Source organism: Brachionichthys hirsutus, chromosome 3 (genome assembly GCF_040956055.1).
Source record: "Brachionichthys hirsutus isolate HB-005 chromosome 3, CSIRO-AGI_Bhir_v1, whole genome shotgun sequence".
In the NCBI taxonomy this organism is placed as follows: domain Eukaryota; kingdom Metazoa; phylum Chordata; class Actinopteri; order Lophiiformes; family Brachionichthyidae; genus Brachionichthys; species Brachionichthys hirsutus.
Genome location: NC_090899.1, coordinates 8,423,327 through 8,440,361, shown reverse-complemented (window position 1 = coordinate 8,440,361; position 17,035 = coordinate 8,423,327). Strand labels below are relative to the sequence as shown.

Below are 17,035 nucleotides of genomic sequence, written 5' to 3'. Positions count from 1 at the left end.
TGGTTTATTTCTATGTACACTCAACAAATTTAAAAACAGTGTTTCCATGAAAATGTGCGCAACTTGTGTCCTATGAAATAAGAAAATCTATTTTTGTACATGTACAAATTGTAATACTTTTATTTTATAAGCAACAAAAAGACAACTATAATAACACCACAAAATCTCAATCCTTCTTCATACTTTCAACAAACATTTTCGCAATATTTCACATTAGTGCGTCTCCACTGCATCAGCGACGTAATCTTCCTGGTCTTGGATTTATACGACCGCTGGATGTCATTCCACTCCGCTGTCAAGATATCTGGAGTCACTTCAGAGTACATGAAGGATGTTAATGTTGAGGACTCTTCCTCAGTCTCAGCCATGTCTAACGTTATCTTTAAGACTTCAAAAACAGAAGAAACAACAATATTGATTAACAGAATATATACCACCTGGTGAAATTTATATTGCTATTTATATTGCTCTCATTGTTTATAATACAATGTCCAATTACAGGACCCCTCTTTCTATTCCTATTTAATATACAACTTATACTTTTAACTTTTCAATAATTTTTTTAGATTGCTTTCTGATGTCAACATATTCAATATACTGTATATTCAAAATCTAATTATACTGAGTATTTATTAAAAATAGTAATAAGTAGCATGGCTATAATGTTGTAAAAAATGATAATAAAAAAGAGCTTTTTAAATCTGTAGATTATGTGAGACTCAAAAACACTTGAATTTATCACAACAGTTAAGACAAGAAACCATTCAGAAAGCATTTATTTTTATTTTATTTCATAAGGACTGCAGTCTCGCATTTTCTCTCCACTTTTTAAAAATCTCTGTATCAAAAATACACACCCAAAACCTTAGTTATAGCATGATTGACAGACATTCACTGTTCTACATAAATTCATATCAGTGTCCCCAGTATGGTGGACCAGTTAGCACATAAACACACAACATCCCAATCCATCCGCAATAAGCTTTCTGTTTTCCTCCTTCATTGAGAAAGGCAAACATTTTAAGAAACAGAATCAACAACACAGCACACACCTCTGCCGAGGCCTAACAGCCTCTTTTAATCCATTTAAAGCATAAACTATATTTCTATTATTAACACAACTCTCATGGAAACCAGCAGGTGTCATGATTGATGGATTTCAGCAATGGAGTTAACTAGTTATGTTAAGGAAACATGAGTTATATTCTTGATATGCAGGCTGTATTAAAAAAGACATGTGGTAAAACTCAAAGGTGAAGTGGGAGGAGCCTGGAAGCAGCAGTAGGAGGAGCCTAGTAACCCCAGACATTGATCTCAAGCTAGATGGAACAAAGTGGGAATTCATTCATCTCATCAAAAATCGCGGTCAAGACACCACCATCATGACCCAATGAGTGTCCAAGCAGCCCCCCCCCCCCCAAAAAAGACCCCCCCCCCCGACTGACAAGAAAAGTGAAGAAACCAATCATGTGATGCACACGTAACATTTAGTGCCCGTTCAGCGAGTGATCAATGGGTTTTTGAGCGTTACCACGTTAACTTAACGCAGCGCTGTCTGAGCCGTCTGCATCGTCCTGCAGGATGGGCAGCTCCCCGGTCGCATGTTTTACATAATGCAAATGCAGCTCCTCCACCTGGTCAAAGCCCATGTCACACTCCCAACACTCCCAGTCCCAATGCTTGTGCTCTCCGTGCGTGCACGCTTCAGGCGGCTCACTCTGACCCAGCTCTCGTCCTACGTGAGGCTCCCCCGTTCCCGATTTCTTGGTGGGTGACTGGAACTGACGTGCAGGCTGCTCTCCACAATCAGGATTTGATTGGTCCTCACGCCCGGCAGTCTCACATGGCTTTTGAAGCCGACGTTTCTCCGCGTGTTCTTCCTTTGCCGGCAGCTCCTCTAGATTTGCATCCGTTTCTGGCTCCTCTGTGTTCATGTCCTGAACAATCATTCCATTTGATGCGTGATCTGCAGCGTGCTTTTTCTTATGCAACTTGAGGCCGACGGCGAGCCGAAAGCTCTTTCCGCACAACGTGCACTGGTGAGGTTTCGCGCCAGCGTGGGTGTTGTAGTGATCCGCGAGATGTGCGGAAACGGAGAAACTCTTGTGGCAGATACTGCACTTGTGTATCTTGCTGTCGTGCCTCTGCAGGTGTCCATCGAGTTCCCCTTCATTGGCGAAGCCTCGGGCACAACTCAAACACCAGAAGGGTCTTTCTTTGTGCAGCTCCATGTGAGAGGCCAACGAGCGCACAGTGGTGCAGTCCTTGCCACAAGTATCACATCTGGGCGCTGTAGTCGTTTCAAATCTTCTGCTCGTCTTGTGATCCCTCAGGTGAGCAAGCAGACGCTTTTGATAACCCTTGTGACTTTTCTCATCCAGTGAGCCGAGGGATGTCACTCCTGACAAAGTGCTTGCGCCACACCCGTCTGCATCCCCGTCTACGTCTACGTCGCTGTTGTCGTCACCGTCTCCGCTCTCAGAGCCCATCTGCTCGTCCTCTTCCAGGGCATGCTGGTGCAGGTGAGTTTTGAAGAGACCCAGGCCTTTGAATGACAGCCCACATTCCTTACATGTAAAGCGGTTCTTTTTTTCTACAATAGAGGAAAAACAAATTAAGGCATGTAACGGTGAAGATATTGTCACTTTCAATACTGTTTTATTTTATCGCCATGTCATGAGCATGAAAATACTGTAGTTATCTGCTTAATAAACAGTTTTCTATGTTCCAGTTCAAGATTCATGTAACATTACTTAGAGAGTTGTTGCTTTTGTCTTCATTCACTGACGGGGAGTAATTAAAGGTATCGATTTACAAACATTTTCATTTTTAAACCAGGTATTTGAAGCAATACTGAGATGCTTTGTGGATTGTTTCGGTTTTTTCATTGTTCACCGACACAATTAGAAACTAGAAATATTATTAATTCAATGTTTAATGCATTTGTTCCTTTTCAATCGAGTGAAAGTTGAACACTATCAAACTATTCTGGTGGCTCACTTATCACATAGCTCCATATCTGGTACGCGCTTTGCTTGAAACAGATGGATTCTTCCAAGATAAAGACCGGTATTCCGTACTGATTCATAATTCATAAAACAAAAAGGTCTCCACAATGTGTTATGGACTCAAGAAATCTAGTATCAACCTTAATTTTTCACTAGAATACCATTAAAATCAATCAGCAAGTGAGGAAATGGATAAATTAACAAAGACCGAAGAGCAACTAAACTGAGACTAAATTAACCACACGACCCGATAATTTACGCAACGTCAATTTATTTTCAACTTTGAGTATTAGTCTCAGTTTTAGTAACAGCATGTTTAAATCAATACATCAAAAAAAAAAAAAACCCTGCTGAAACTACCCATCTTACATGAACGTATCCTCTATTTGAACTTAATACTTAACGTTCCCACAACAAAAATAACATCAAACAGGAAAGAACACAGGCGCTTCCACATATTAATGCAAAACATTATGTATCTAACATACAACTACTTCCTTAATCCTTCTAGTCACATGGTTAATCAATGGAACATTCTCATCATGTTTCCATAAACCGGGAATACTATTAAATCTCAGATATCTTCTCTGGAGTTGCACGAACAGAACCTCGTCCAGCAGACTTCCTGGCTATTTAAAATGAAACCAGCAAAACTAATATAGATTTGTTGAGTATTGCTGTTTGCATTTCCTCTTAAATATATTCCTTTTACAAAAGGACATACATGTTCATGCACAGATGTTTCTCAATATTTGATATATCTAGTCATGAAATATCACACTTATATCAGTGATCCCAAAAATTAATAACACAAGACCTAATAACAGCTATATTCTAACAAACAAACAAGTCGTTCTAAACGATACACCTAACCCCAGTGTCAAGAAGGCCTGAGAATATAGAATTAAAAAAAAACATGAAATAATAATAAACCAAAGGCAAAGCTGCTATTTAGCTCACTGAAAAGTCAGAGAATGTTTTTTTGTAGCTGAACACAAAAAAGAAAAAGAAATCCAAAATCTACAGCGCCTCCGTTTCAAGCCTCTTCGGTTTGTTACTGCAGTACTATCCACGGGAACGTTACGTCTAGTACAAGTAAAAAACATTTACCACAAAGAGCCGTTTCCTGTTCAAGGCAACTACCGACACCAGAAGCTGCTTTTGTGAGAGCCGCAGGGGCATCAGTCTGCCTTGCTGAAGTTAACACTACATTCCTGGTGATGATCAATGAGTTCCTGGATTTCACTGAAGGCGCGGGGGCAAATAGAGCAATGATAGGAGTCATTGTTACAGGGCAGAGTTGTGCTTTTTGCTAACATGGTAGGTGAAAGAAAGGCTTTGCCAGCAGGCTGCCATTGGAGACTATCTGGGCCAAGCGTGGTTTGGAGATCGTCAGACAGGTCGTCGGGTTTTAGTGTTTTCGAAGTCGTTGCGGTGCCGAGTCTGTAGCGAACCTCATTTGGGAGACGACAGCGGACTTCATCGTGCCAGACGAGGTGCTGCTGCAGCTGACTCTCGGTCCACAGTCCCTCGCAGCACAGGGCGCAGCAATAAGGCCGGCTCTTTCCCCTAGTCTTGTGGTTCTCCAGCTGTTCTTCCGTCCGGAAAGCTTTACCACACTTGGCACACTTAAAGAGGAATTTTGCAGAATGATCCGACAAACGGTTAAGCGGTGCAGAAAACTCAACTCTGGTCTCAGGAATGTGACTTTCCTGTTCAGACTCGAGCTTTACCTCCTTGAATATTTCCCTACGGCCGAGGAAGGAACCGGGACTGCACTTCACGCCACAATCAAGGCTCGAGACAGATTTGAGAGGTGAAGCGTCAGACCCGGTTTCCTTTCCTCTTCCAACGGAGCCATCTTCCACTGTTATTGTACCACTGTTTACAGCTGGTGAATCTCCAGACTTTTTCAGTGTCGGTGGCATGAACTCGCTTCCCTGATCATTTTCATGCTGATCATGCTCATTTTCACATTTCGTATCTAGACGGGAATCTTTACCACGAGGCAAATCGGAAAGCTCCGAATTCTTTCCGGCACTCAGTTTTGAATCGGATTCTGGCTCCATTTTAGTTTGACACTGAAGATTAAACATTTGGTGGCGCTGGAGAACACAAACATTAAAGAATTGCTTGCCACATTTTTGGCAAGGGAACGGTCCACCATCTGCCTTGGGGCTAACACATTTCAAATCATCTCTTGCAGACCGTGAACATTTCTTTTCTTTGTGCCATCTTTTGTGGGACCCGAGCGCAGAGTTTGACATGAATCGCCTCCCACATTCTGAACAGTGAAATAATCCTTTACTTGGTTCTTCCTGTTTGAGTTTCTTAAAACTTAGAGGCATAGACTTGTAACCTTCTGCATGAATTCTTTTATGAAAATTCAACGCTCCAATTACTGCAAAGCTTTTGTCACACTTTTTGCATTTGTATTTCAGATCATTTGACCTTAGATTTTCTAAATTAGAACCACCCGTTTGAGTATCTACCTCCATTATGTCAATTTCAGTAGCCCTTTTTTCCTGAAACCCTTCCTGTGTTCTATCGCCCATGTCATCCGTCTTACTATTCACTACTTTGTCTCTTTTAATGCAAAGTTTTCGATGAGCCTTCAAAGAGGCCCTGCTGTTAAAATGTGCACGGCACGTTGCACATTGTAGAGCCCCCAGCGCGACAGTAGATTTTGGTGATGATGGCGAGTACCCGGTTTCATACCCATGGCTTTTCATGTGAAACTGAAGTGCTTTGGCCCGTGAAAACAGCTTCCCACAGTCAGGACAACTGTACGTGTTTTTTTTCAACTGCTCAACCTGATGCTGAAAAGACTTAATAGGCGGTGGGAGGAGCTGATCGTTGTGCACAACCTGGTGTCTAAGGAGACTGGAGAACAGACGGAACGACCTGTTGCAAAGTTCGCATTTATGATTCCCATTTTCATGTTTTCTCATGTGCAATGCCATAATGCCCTTGTGCCTGAATGTCCTGCCACACACTGGACATGCAACCTTGGAGCGCGAGCGTCCATCAGCGGTGTGCAAAGACCCTGCGAGACCTTTTCTTAACCTCAAATCCGTACACGCAGTCTGATTTTGCTTGTGGAGAGAAAAAGCTCCCAACGACCAAAAACCCTTCCCGCAGTGCTCACAATGATAGATTTTTGGGCCGAGGAGCGTTTTCTTTGGATTGTACTCTTTTTTACCAACAGAGACACTCTCATTCTTTTGCATCGAGCAGTTTTTCACGTGGTTTAACAAGCTAGACGCGTGCAAATAAGACATCATGCAGTCTGGGCACTGGAATTGCTTTCTTTTGGGATGATGCAGCTGATGAGAAACTAATGCAGATAACTGAGAGAAGCATTTACCACACTCACTGCATGCAAAATGTTCCCTTTCTGATCGCTCTGCGGGGCAAAGAACACTCGTGTTTTCATTCTGGTGCTGTTGGACGTGACTACAGTGTGCTTCGTAACCGCTGGCTTCGTGGAAACATATGTCACATGTGTAGACTGCCACTGACTGACCTTGTTTCCTTCGTCTTCTCTCATGAATGCCATGCCACACTCTGTGAACACGCAGTGAAGATGCACTAGCAAACCAACGGTAACAATCTGGACAATCAAATCTCTCCTCGGTCGCTTTATTCTCTTCTTCCCGCGCTATCGATGCAGGCTGCTCAAAGTCAATTTGTACAATTTTCAAATCCATTCCTGGTTTAAAACCAGCGTTACTGGGGGCGTCTTCATTTTCTCGATCCGATTCGCACAGCAGTTCGAGGTCGGGTTTCGTGTCTCGATCACTCTCGTCCTCAGATTCACTTGCGCTGATCACCTCTACATTAAAATCCCCAGGCTCATAACTATCCAAGTCTTCCTCAGTGTCATTTACATCCTCAGATATAACGAAAGGAGGCGGAGTTCGGCCTTCCACTTGTTTCTTCTCGGCCCTTTTAGTTTCAGTTTCCAAGATCTTCGGTTGAGGTAGCAGAGGGGCGTGCGACTGGGGCTCCTTCTCCGTTTCACTGAACACATCTGTATGATGAAGCTGGTGAGAGTGCAGCGCTGAAGCCCTGGAAAACTTCAGCCCACAATCCTTGCATTCAAAGGCCTTCTTCTGGAGCTGACACAATTGATGCTCAAACGACTTGGCCGGGGTCTCATTGCTGTGCACAATGCGCTGGTGCTTGTAGTAGAACGTCAGCCTCATAAATACTTTGCCGCACTGCTCACATTGGAACTTTGGCTTTGGAACATTTGATTTATAAACGTGCCATCGCTGGTGGTTGATGAGGGCGACGTGGCCAGCGAAGGATTTCTGACACTCACCGCACTGAAACTTCAGGTTGGGTTTCTTCGGCTTCTCTACCTTCCCTTCTGGAGAACACTGAGTGTTGCCGCTAAACCGCCGATGCGTTTTAAGACCCATCGGCGTAAGGAAAGCTTTACCACATAAACACTTGAAATTGTTTTCAGTGGAATTGATCTGGATTTCACTCGGCTTGGCTTCAACTCCCGACTCCTCGGTGTGACCTGCATCTTCCGAGCCCCTGCTTCTTGACTTGATCAATTTTTCCTCGTGACACCGACGGTGCGCATCAAGAGCTGAGGCACGAGAGTAATTCCTGCCACATGATTCGCATTGAAACGGCTTCTTTTTCAACGGTTCAAGGTCATGACATAGTGACTTGGAGGCTGACCTGTGTGAACGCTGATGGTTGACAAAGTGTCCCAACAATCCGTAACATTTTCCACATTCTGGACATTCGTAGGTTTGCCGCTTTGTTACCCCAGAATTCGAGTCGTCCTGGGGCTTGTCTTGGGAGTTTGGACTATGGCTCTTCATGTGCGACTGGAAATCATTTGCGTCAACAAATAAGACTGAACATAAAGTACAGAAGTTAGTGGCTTCATTGTCCACGTCTCCATGATTTAATTGTTCCAACCGGCCCTCTGAACACTCGCCCTCCTGAAGGTGCTGACGGCGATGCTCCAAGTAAGCGCTCTCTTCTCTGAAGTCCTCTCCACAATCCTGACAGCGGAAAACCCCAACCCCTAGAAATAGAAAGGGGGAAATGGAAGGTCAAAACCAAAGAGCTAAAAAAAAATAAAAAAAACCTCAAATTACAAAACTGCACAACACGTCTTTATTGCAGAACTGGACTGCGCTTACACCATATTCACAAAAATATGGATTTGGATAATACAACGGTACCCACAAAAGACAATTTCATTACAGAGGAGCTAACGCGACCAAAATGACCTTTGAATTTCAAGCATTTAATTATTCGGCTGCAAAATCTGCTGGTTTGGGGTCCGATGGGGGTCTCGCACCACGGGGTTGCAAAAGAAGGAAAAGTTAGCCATTACAAGCAAACTGATGCCACCTGCACAGTCACATCAAATAAGACCATCGTCTAACTAAATGTTGGATGACTCTTTCCAACAGACTGCCTTTTACTCGGTGAGTCTGAGAATTGTGTGTCGCTTCAGATTTTGAAGTTGCATTATGCTTCAAGGCGCTTTTGGTTGGTGGACGACCCGGTCTGACAATCGCAGGCTCACTAAATCTCCTATTATCAACAGCTGATGAATGGTAAATCCAGAAAGAACATTTAGCCTCCATTTATACCGAGGATTAACATACCTTGGGTTGTCAGATCAAGTACATCAGTTCTGACATCACAATATGGATGCACATGATTTATAACTGAAAATAAGCATGCACATCTTCCTGTTAGAAAAGATTACACAGTTTATCACTTTAAATGTAAATCAAATCAGATGAAACACCCAACCACTAACAAAAACCAGGATAAATGAAGCTGAGAAATGGAGTCGCTGATACAGCGACGCCATTTTTCATAAACGAAGGCACAGTCTAATGGAAACTATTGCAGACTTGACAAGGAAATATATTTTGCTAAATTGCTTTTTTTCTCTGAACTAAGAAACAGTTTCTTAAGAGCCTGTGGAGAACAATCTCAAGAAGAACTGCGTCAGTGGCTCTTGCTGCGGCGTAGCCATGAGCACATGTTCGTTCATGGCATGATTATGATTACAATTTAATACAGTGGTATAACCATAGCAACTACTGCAACACAGTATTGTTCTTGCTGGACAGTCCTTCATTTCAGTTCAGGACACATTCGCCTGCATGTCAGTGATAGAATGTGTCCATATGCATCATTAACCACCTCTGTAAATAGTATAAATAGTTCAATCACATCTGTACCTAAATTTTAAGCATATTAATTAAAACTTTTTAACAGGCCCTCTGGCTGGCAGCATGCTAACAGGGAGAAGCTGAAGCCTGTCTCCTCTAGTTTCACCAAGAGAAATTGGACATTTGAGAGCAATTTTGACTGATGTTTAGTGGTTTAAAAATCAAGTATTCTAATTATTAGCTAAATTCATTTGTCGTAAAACTGTCGTTATTTCACCGCGTTAATTAAATGTCGCTAGTCCAAGTTAACTTTGAAAGTTCCCCGAACATAATGGTGACGTAAAGAGTTTGCGTTTGAACTGCTAAAAGATGGCAGCTGGTTACTTACCACCATGATTAAGTACAGCCGACGACACGACGTCGACCTCGGACTCTTCGTCTTCATCATTAAGGCTCGTACCAGCTCCATCCTCTTTAATTCCCGCAGCAGCAGCAGCTTCGTCCATCCTGGCGTGGCTCTGTTTGCTCATGCTAGGTGGTTGCGAGCTAGTGCTCGCTAATGCTAGGTGGCTGCGAGCTAGTGCTCGCTAATGCTAGGTGGCTGCGAGCTAGTGCTCGCTAATGCTAGGTGGCTGCGAGCTAGTGCCCGCTAATGCTAGGTGGCTGCAAGCTAATGCTCGTTCGACACCGTCTTGCTTTATTTATTTTTTAAAGCAGAGTCACTCCGCGTCGCGCCGCAATAAAAACAGAAAGCTGATCTAATCCGTTCCGACATAATGAGACGGTATTTGGTTTAAAGTTTTAACATATGACGGCGAATTCTACAGCAGCGATGTCGCACACGACGACGCCGTCTGTGCGCCGCGGCTGAGAAGGGCCTCACTGCAGCGGCGGCGCGTTTCTGTGACGATGGGACAAGAAAGCACCTCATTGGTTCACGCAGAACAGGAACGCCCACTAGCTGATGACCTCGATTCACTTCTACTTTTCATGGTTGGTGTATAAATAAATCATTCTAACAAATACCAAGAACAACTTATAACCTTTTGATGATGATCCAGATCGCCTTGTGGACGGTGTTAATCCAGTTACGAGCTGCTCGGCTGAGGTCGGTGCTCTCTGAGTGCTTTTCTAGTTGTTTTTTACCTTTAATCCCACAAATTAAAAACCCAGAATTAGGTTTATCCAACAATTACACTGAAACATGTGATAATCAAAGGCAAGTTTAATTAGACCCATTATGTAGACATCCTGTGAAATCATTTTTTCCATGCTGAAACAGTGGATAGAGGTAGAAGGGCAAATGTTTTTGAATATCAAGAAGCTGAAATGTTAAAATGCACACGGGACTTATTCTTGTGACAAACGGACCGTATTTATTATACAGCAGTAACGCAGATTTTCAGTCACTTAAATATTTTGGGTGATGAAATTCACCTGATATAAAGAGAATAGATAGAATTTTGTATTCAATTAGCTTGTGGTTATGAAATGAACCCAGTTTTCACAAATATATACACTGAATTACACTCAAAAGTGACATTTTAAAAATAAGGGAACATTCCAATCTGAAATAGTCTTCCTGTTATGGGATATACATACATTTTACAGGACTGCCTTTCAAAATCAGTGTAAAACCTCATTATAAAACATGACAGTGCGGAAACATGTATTCACTGGACTGACGGAAACAACACAGCCATTGTGGCTAATCAGTCTCATATCTTTACTATTATTGCAAAAACAAAAACATCACATAAATGGAAGCTTCAGTTATTAAGAAGTTCAACGTTTGACGTTTTTCTCTGTGACAAACACGCAATAGTCCAATTTACACAGAACTCTTGCTGCTTCAACATGTAGTGGAGACATTTGGTTCATCGATATTTTTGCTTTGATAAAATTATTACGATGCAGAGTTTGTTTGCTTTTAGATATTTGGATCCAGCCAATATCTCTGTGATAAAAAATAAACACTTTTAACAGAGCTATAGTGCATGGAGTTAATCTTCTGATGTACGATGTCTGGGAGCACGGTCCCCCCCCCCCCCCCCCCCATCCAATACAAAACGTGCATTTCTTAACAGTATCTTGGAAACAGTTGCTCTTTGTTTTGGGATTGAGGTCACCTTGTTGAATCGACCTCAAGCACAAACTAGGCCTAGAATATATCGAGACGGCAGACTTATGGACTGTACTCATAAAAAGGCACACAGTACATGAAGAAACACAGTTCAATGGTTCAAGACGTATAAACAGAACTATAAAAGTACTAATTATCCAAATCTAGAAGGTCATTGGCAATAAATGGAGACTGCAGAACCTCAGAAGCTGCTTAATCAAGTATTTCAGTAACTGAAATCGACTCAGAATGATGTGAAAGTGATGCTTTGACTCCATCACAAAACCAACGCAGACTCAACTTAACTTAAATCTTCTCCTTTCTAATGCCCATCCGGTCTGCTGCTCACGCTGCACAACTGAGGGTGAAACACATAAAAACAAAATAGTCTTGCTACTAGTCTCGATCCGTCAAATCTCTCCTTGTGCGTGTTGCAGGTAGTGCATTTGTAAATCCAGCTCCCGCGGAAGAGTGCGTCCACATATCATGCACAGGAGGTGAGACTCTGTCCTTGGGGAAAGGTGAGGTAGGGGCAGCGTCTGCGGCAGGTGTGCCCGCTCGCTCAAGACCCCCTGCGGTGCGAAAAAAATATTAGGGTGAGGAGGAGGAGGTCTTGAGAGCGCGCCAACTGGGACGGCGTGAAGAGGGTGGGGGCCCGGCAAACCGAGGGGAGGGAGAGGAGCCAGTGGAGGTGAGAAGAAAGGTGACGGCTGGTTTATGATTATTTGAGTGCCTGCCATCATTGGTCGTTGCAACTCCTGGCCATTCCCTGGCTTGAGTTGCCCAGTGAGCAGCGCTCGAGGGCGCACAGCGGCGTTTTGGAAGCCCCATACCGGCGTTCCCACCCCCTGGCTGAAGCGTGGAGGCTCGTACTGAACGGAGATGGGAACCTTCTGACTCTGCACGTCGGTCCAGCCAGACGACGCCGGCTTTTGTTGCGGCTGAAATTCTGGATTATTTGCTAATTTCTCAGGAGAGTTTACAGTCTTTGGGATTCCTGGTGGCGTTTGTTTATCCCACAGTGCGCTGCCTGCGCCGTGAGAAGCGGGAGCTGAAGTTGGCTTAGCGCCGCTTTGGTCCATCAGAGCCGAGGCGGATGCGGCCAGTAAGCCCGACGCCCACTGCTTCTGCACGTCGCAGCCGTTCCACGGCTTCTCCGGCAGGTTAACGGTCAGCGGCGCAACTTGAGGATTGCTCGCGTCCGCTTTCTGAGCAGGCGTGGGGGCCTCTTTCGGCGTCGATATCGAGATCCCCGGCCACCTCTGCAACTGGAGCGCTTGGCTGAGCGTCTTCGGAGAGCCCCGTGAATTTGCCGGTGGAGCCGGCCTGACGCTCCACAGAGCCGCCCCGTCCAAGTAGCCTGGAACAGAGAACTCGTGACGCGACGCGCTCGTGGAAGCGAGCGCCACGGATGTGGGAACGCCGCTCCACGCGGCGGGCTTGGGCTGTCGGGGCTGCTCCTGCTCACCCACGGCCGACGGGCCGGATTTTTGGGGCGGAGCTGCTCGGATGGAGATGACAACAGACGCGTTCTCTTTCAGGCGGGAGGACTCCGCACTCTGAACGGCCGCGGGGCCCGACCGAGATACCGAAGCCGCGTCTGCCCGGCCCGGGTTCCTCAGACGCCGCTGCAGGCCCGGCCGAGGAGGGCCGTCGATGTCGGCCTGGCGCCGACCCGCGTGTCCCCGTTGTGAGAATGGGACGGGCATGATCTCTCCACCGTCCACCTTCCACTGCACCGGATGCCTTGCCGGGAAATCCCGGCGAGACGAGGGCCGGACCGCCCTTCGGTGCGTCTCAGCATCGACCGGAGCAGAAACTGGACGCGTCGACGGTTGCGAGCCGACCACCCCGGAGTCTCCCGACGGCCGAGGCGAGCCCCAAACGAGCTTCCCGCCTCTCTTCCCCCGACTGCCCCTGCCCCTCGCCTTGGCGCCCCCCGGGGGCGAGTTACACCGGACGAAGCCCTGGCGCGTCCGAGCGTGAATCTTCTGATGCACGAGCAAGCTGCTGAACCAGGAGAAGGCTTTGTCGCACTCGTGGCAGTGGTGAGGTCTCTCCCCCGTGTGCGTGTTCATGTGATCCCGGAGCAGGTAGGCCAAGCCGAAGCTCTTGTCGCAGAGGTCACACTTGTGGGGCTTGTCGCCGTTGTGAGACAACACGTGGCGCCGCAGCTGGGACTCGTCGCTGTAGCCTTTGCGGCAGCTGGTGCAGCGGAACGGTTTCTCCTGGTGCAGCTTCTGGTGAGTCCTCATGTTCTGCAGGAAGGCAAAGTCCTTCCCGCACTCGGGACACTTGTACGGCTTCTTGCCCGTGTGAATGATGAGATGTTGCTGCAAGTAGCTGCCGAACCGGAAGCTCTTGCTGCACACTTTGCACTGGTACGGCTTGTCCTTGGAATGTTTGCGCGTGTGCAGCTCCAACACCGAACGGTGGCGGAACGCTTTGCCACACTCGGAGCATTTGTACGTTTTAACACTCTTCGGTTTCCCCGGCGCGTCTTCCCCGTTTAACGGAGCCGCCTTTTCTAGATACTGCGCTACGGACTTGTGGAAACTCAACACGTGTAACTTCAGACTGGATTCATCGCGATAAACACACGGGCAGTGGGGGCAGGTGTGTCCCTTTTCCCACTGCTTATTGGACATCCTCTCAAGCATCCCAAACTCCGCCTCGTGAACGAGCATATGAGCTCTAAGGGGAGCCGGTGCCGGGAAGGTCTGTGGACAAATGGGACAGGAGAACGTGCGTTTCGGTTCCTCGCTCTGGGGCGCGCGTTCTTCTATCGCCCGCCCGGCGGCCTCCTCCGGGGGAGGGGCCTGTTTGCCGGGCCGCTCGGCGGAGGCGCTGAGGCCGCGCAGCCTGTGCTGCCGGCAGTGCGCCTTCACGTTCCGAGCGAAAGCAAAGCTCTTGCCGCAGTCGGGGCAGCGGAAGGGCTTCTGGCCCGCGTGCAGGTACTGGTGCTGATGAAGGAGGCTGCTGTACTTGAACGTTTTACCGCAGACGTTGCACAGGTGAGAGCGCGACCCGTCCGCGTGCCGGCGCCGATGGTCTTCCATGACGGAGTAATGTTTGAACGCCACCCCGCACTCCGGACACTCGTAGGGCTTCAGGGCGGAGTGACATCTTTGATGGCGGCGCAGGGCCGCGCGGTTTGGGAACGCCCGGCTGCACTCCTGACAGGTGAACACGCTCTCCTGGGAGTGGCTCCTCACGTGCTTCGTGACGGACACCTTGAACTGGAACTCCTGGCGGCACAGGGGGCAGCGGAAAGGCTTTTCTGCGGCCCCGCTGCAGCTGTGGCCCCTCAGCTCACGGACCGTGGAGAAGAGACTCGCGCACGCCGCACATCGGAAACGACCTCCTTCCATTGTTTCCTTTTTGGGAGTAAGAAGTTGCTCCTCCTGCTCCTCCGGCTCCTCCTCCTCCTCGTGTTCACGTCTTCTGTGTTTGGCGAGGCTTCGGCGGTGCTGGAAGGTCAGGCCGCAGTCTTTACAGGTCAGCGGCGTGAGCTCGTCCTCGTGCGCGTGAACGTGGCGGTGGAGGTTGAACGTCTCCCGGCGGCTAAACGTCTTCCCACACTCCTTGCACGACAGACAGCACGTCTTGGGCTTCGTCATATCAGCATCCCGTTCTCGGGCCGCCTCTTCCTCACCTTCATCCCCTCCCCCCACCTGCTCCTGATCCGGTTCCTTCGCTGCACTCTCCCCATCAGGAGGCGAGATCTCTTCCACGCGAGCGTCTCCACCAGCCGGCTCAACTTTGAGCGCTTCCGGCTGCAGGTCAGCGCTCTGTTTCACATTGTGGTCTGCAAAAAAGAAATAAAATAAACATAAAGAAATAAAATAAACATTAAAAAAATAAAATAATAATGCATTGAAAATAAACAGAACAGATCGACTGCAGCTAACAACACCCGGATGTGAGGATCACCGCAGCAGCGTGAGTTTGTTATGCTAATTGAAAGCTAGCAGAATTGAGGTTCGCCTGGAGGCTAAAGCTAGCGGTAAGACACAGCAGCAGCGTTAGCATACCACACTTTTGATTCTCCTGCCGGGGTGTTCTCGCCCCTCCTCCGCTGTCCTCGCCTCCGGACCAGGCGAGATCCCGCCGGTCACTACGAGGGGCCTCGGTCACTTTGTCGGGCGACGTCGGGTCGTCTTCAGCGCTGGACTCGGCACTAACCTCGGAACGGCCGGCATGACAGCCGCGGTCGGCTCGCTGCTCGTCGTCCGCGCTCCGCGCCGCTTTCCTGGGTGTCGTTTCATTTCTCTGACGGAAGATACATCCGGTCTCCGCCGCTTCGGCCTTCCGCCAGAATGATTCAACCTCCCCCGCAGGGGATTTGTGTCGTTTCGGTGAGTCCGACGGGTCTACGGCGGCCATGTTTCCCCCATGCACCCCCTCGTCCAGAACACGGAAGCATCATGCTAAAACGAGAAATGGAGCTTCCGGTTTCAACTTTCAGAATAAGAGTGAATGTCCAGAACACGGAAGCATTGTGCTCAAACGAGAAATGGAGCTTCCGGTTTCAACTTTCAGAATAAGAGTGAATGTCCGGAACACGGAAGCATCGTGCTAAAACGGCGTCAACAAGAAATGGAGCTTCCGGTTTCAACTTTCAGAATAAGAGTTAATGAAAACTAGTTCATCATATCTGGAAATTATGTTTGCCGAACATTCAAAATAAAGCAAACATAAACTTTAATTAATTAACTTATTTTATATACCATAAATCAGCTGGATTTATTTGCAGTTCATGCCTGACTTTTATTGCAGTTTAGTTATTTCATCTGAACAAATTATAAATTGTGCATCTACGTAGATAACCAAATGCGTTTTTTGGGGCAAATATCTACAAAGACATTCATCATACTGCATGCAATAATTATAATAAATAGTTCCTACATATTTGTTTGATTTTAAATGTCAACACAAACATACAAGTTAAAGTCAAAAGCCGACTGCGATGTAAAATGTCAGTCTGTTAAAATGCAGCACTTTTGTCTTAAAATACTCTAAACATATTACGGTCTAACTTTATTGTCCAACCAAAGCTAGCTACCTTGAAACTGCTAAAAGAAGAGCATACGCATAGATTGGCAAGTAATTGTTGTATCTATATAACGACAATACAAGTAACTGCAGCTTACAAGTAGTTTAGGACAATGTAGTCAGTGTAACAAGAGAAATGAGACAGTTCTGACCGAGTAAGCTCACAAAGTGTCATGAATATTAAACATCGGCACAGACAGTTTGATGCTGTCTTGATATTAAAGGTCTCATGAGCAGAATTGTCATAACATACAGCAACTTGTTTTTTAGCACGTTTTTGGAGCAAAACTAATATTAAGGCCACCCTATAATCAGCTGACCTGCAGGGAGGAGAGGAGAGGAGAATTTAGAGAGGTGGAGGACGGCTTTAGAAAAGAGAGGAATGAAGGTGAGTAGGAGTAAAACAGAGTTTATGTGTGTAGAGAAGGTCCCGGGGGGAACAGTGAAGTTACAAAGATGTAAAGAAGGTCGAGGACTTCAGGTACCTCGGGGGCAACAGAGCAGAGTGATGGAGAGAATGTGGGAAGGAAGTGAAGAACCGTGTGCAGGCAGGCTGGGACGGGTGGCTGGTGTTGGGGAGGACGACGCAAAGGACAGGGTGAAGTGGAGAAGGTTGATTTGCTGTAGTAGTAGACCATTAGATGTGTCTGATTTATTACCAATTCTTTCTGAAAGCAAGTGTGAAA

The 17,035-nt window shown here is 46.6% G+C and overlaps 1 protein-coding gene across 1 annotated transcript; it reads right to left on the bottom strand.

Annotated features, from left to right (window-relative positions):
- Positions 1–1,440: 1,440 nt before the first annotated feature.
- On the bottom strand, positions 1,441–9,678 carry LOC137915049 (zinc finger protein 709-like). The gene is made up of 3 exons (XM_068758536.1): positions 9,564–9,678; positions 6,527–8,061; positions 1,441–2,585 (listed from the first exon to the last, which is right to left on the bottom strand). The coding sequence occupies exons 1-3, from the start codon at positions 9,676–9,678 to the stop codon at positions 1,536–1,538; spliced, it is 2,700 nt and encodes an 899-aa protein (XP_068614637.1). The 3' UTR covers positions 1,441–1,535.
- Between the last annotated feature and the right edge of the window lie 7,357 nt (positions 9,679–17,035).

Bases quoted from the DNA above. Each gene is read 5' to 3' on its own strand.
- LOC137915049 (XM_068758536.1), bottom strand. From the start codon at position 9,678: ATGGACGAAGCTGCTGCTGCTGCGGGAATTAAAGAGGATGGAGCTGGT. The intron at 8,062-9,563 runs GTGGTAAGTAAC...TTCTATTTCTAG, and splicing joins GTCGGCTGTACTTAATCATG to GGGTTGGGGTTTTCCGCTGT. The intron at 2,586-6,526 runs GTGGCAGTCTAC...GTAGAAAAAAAG, and splicing joins GAAGGAAACAAGGTCAGTCA to AACCGCTTTACATGTAAGGA.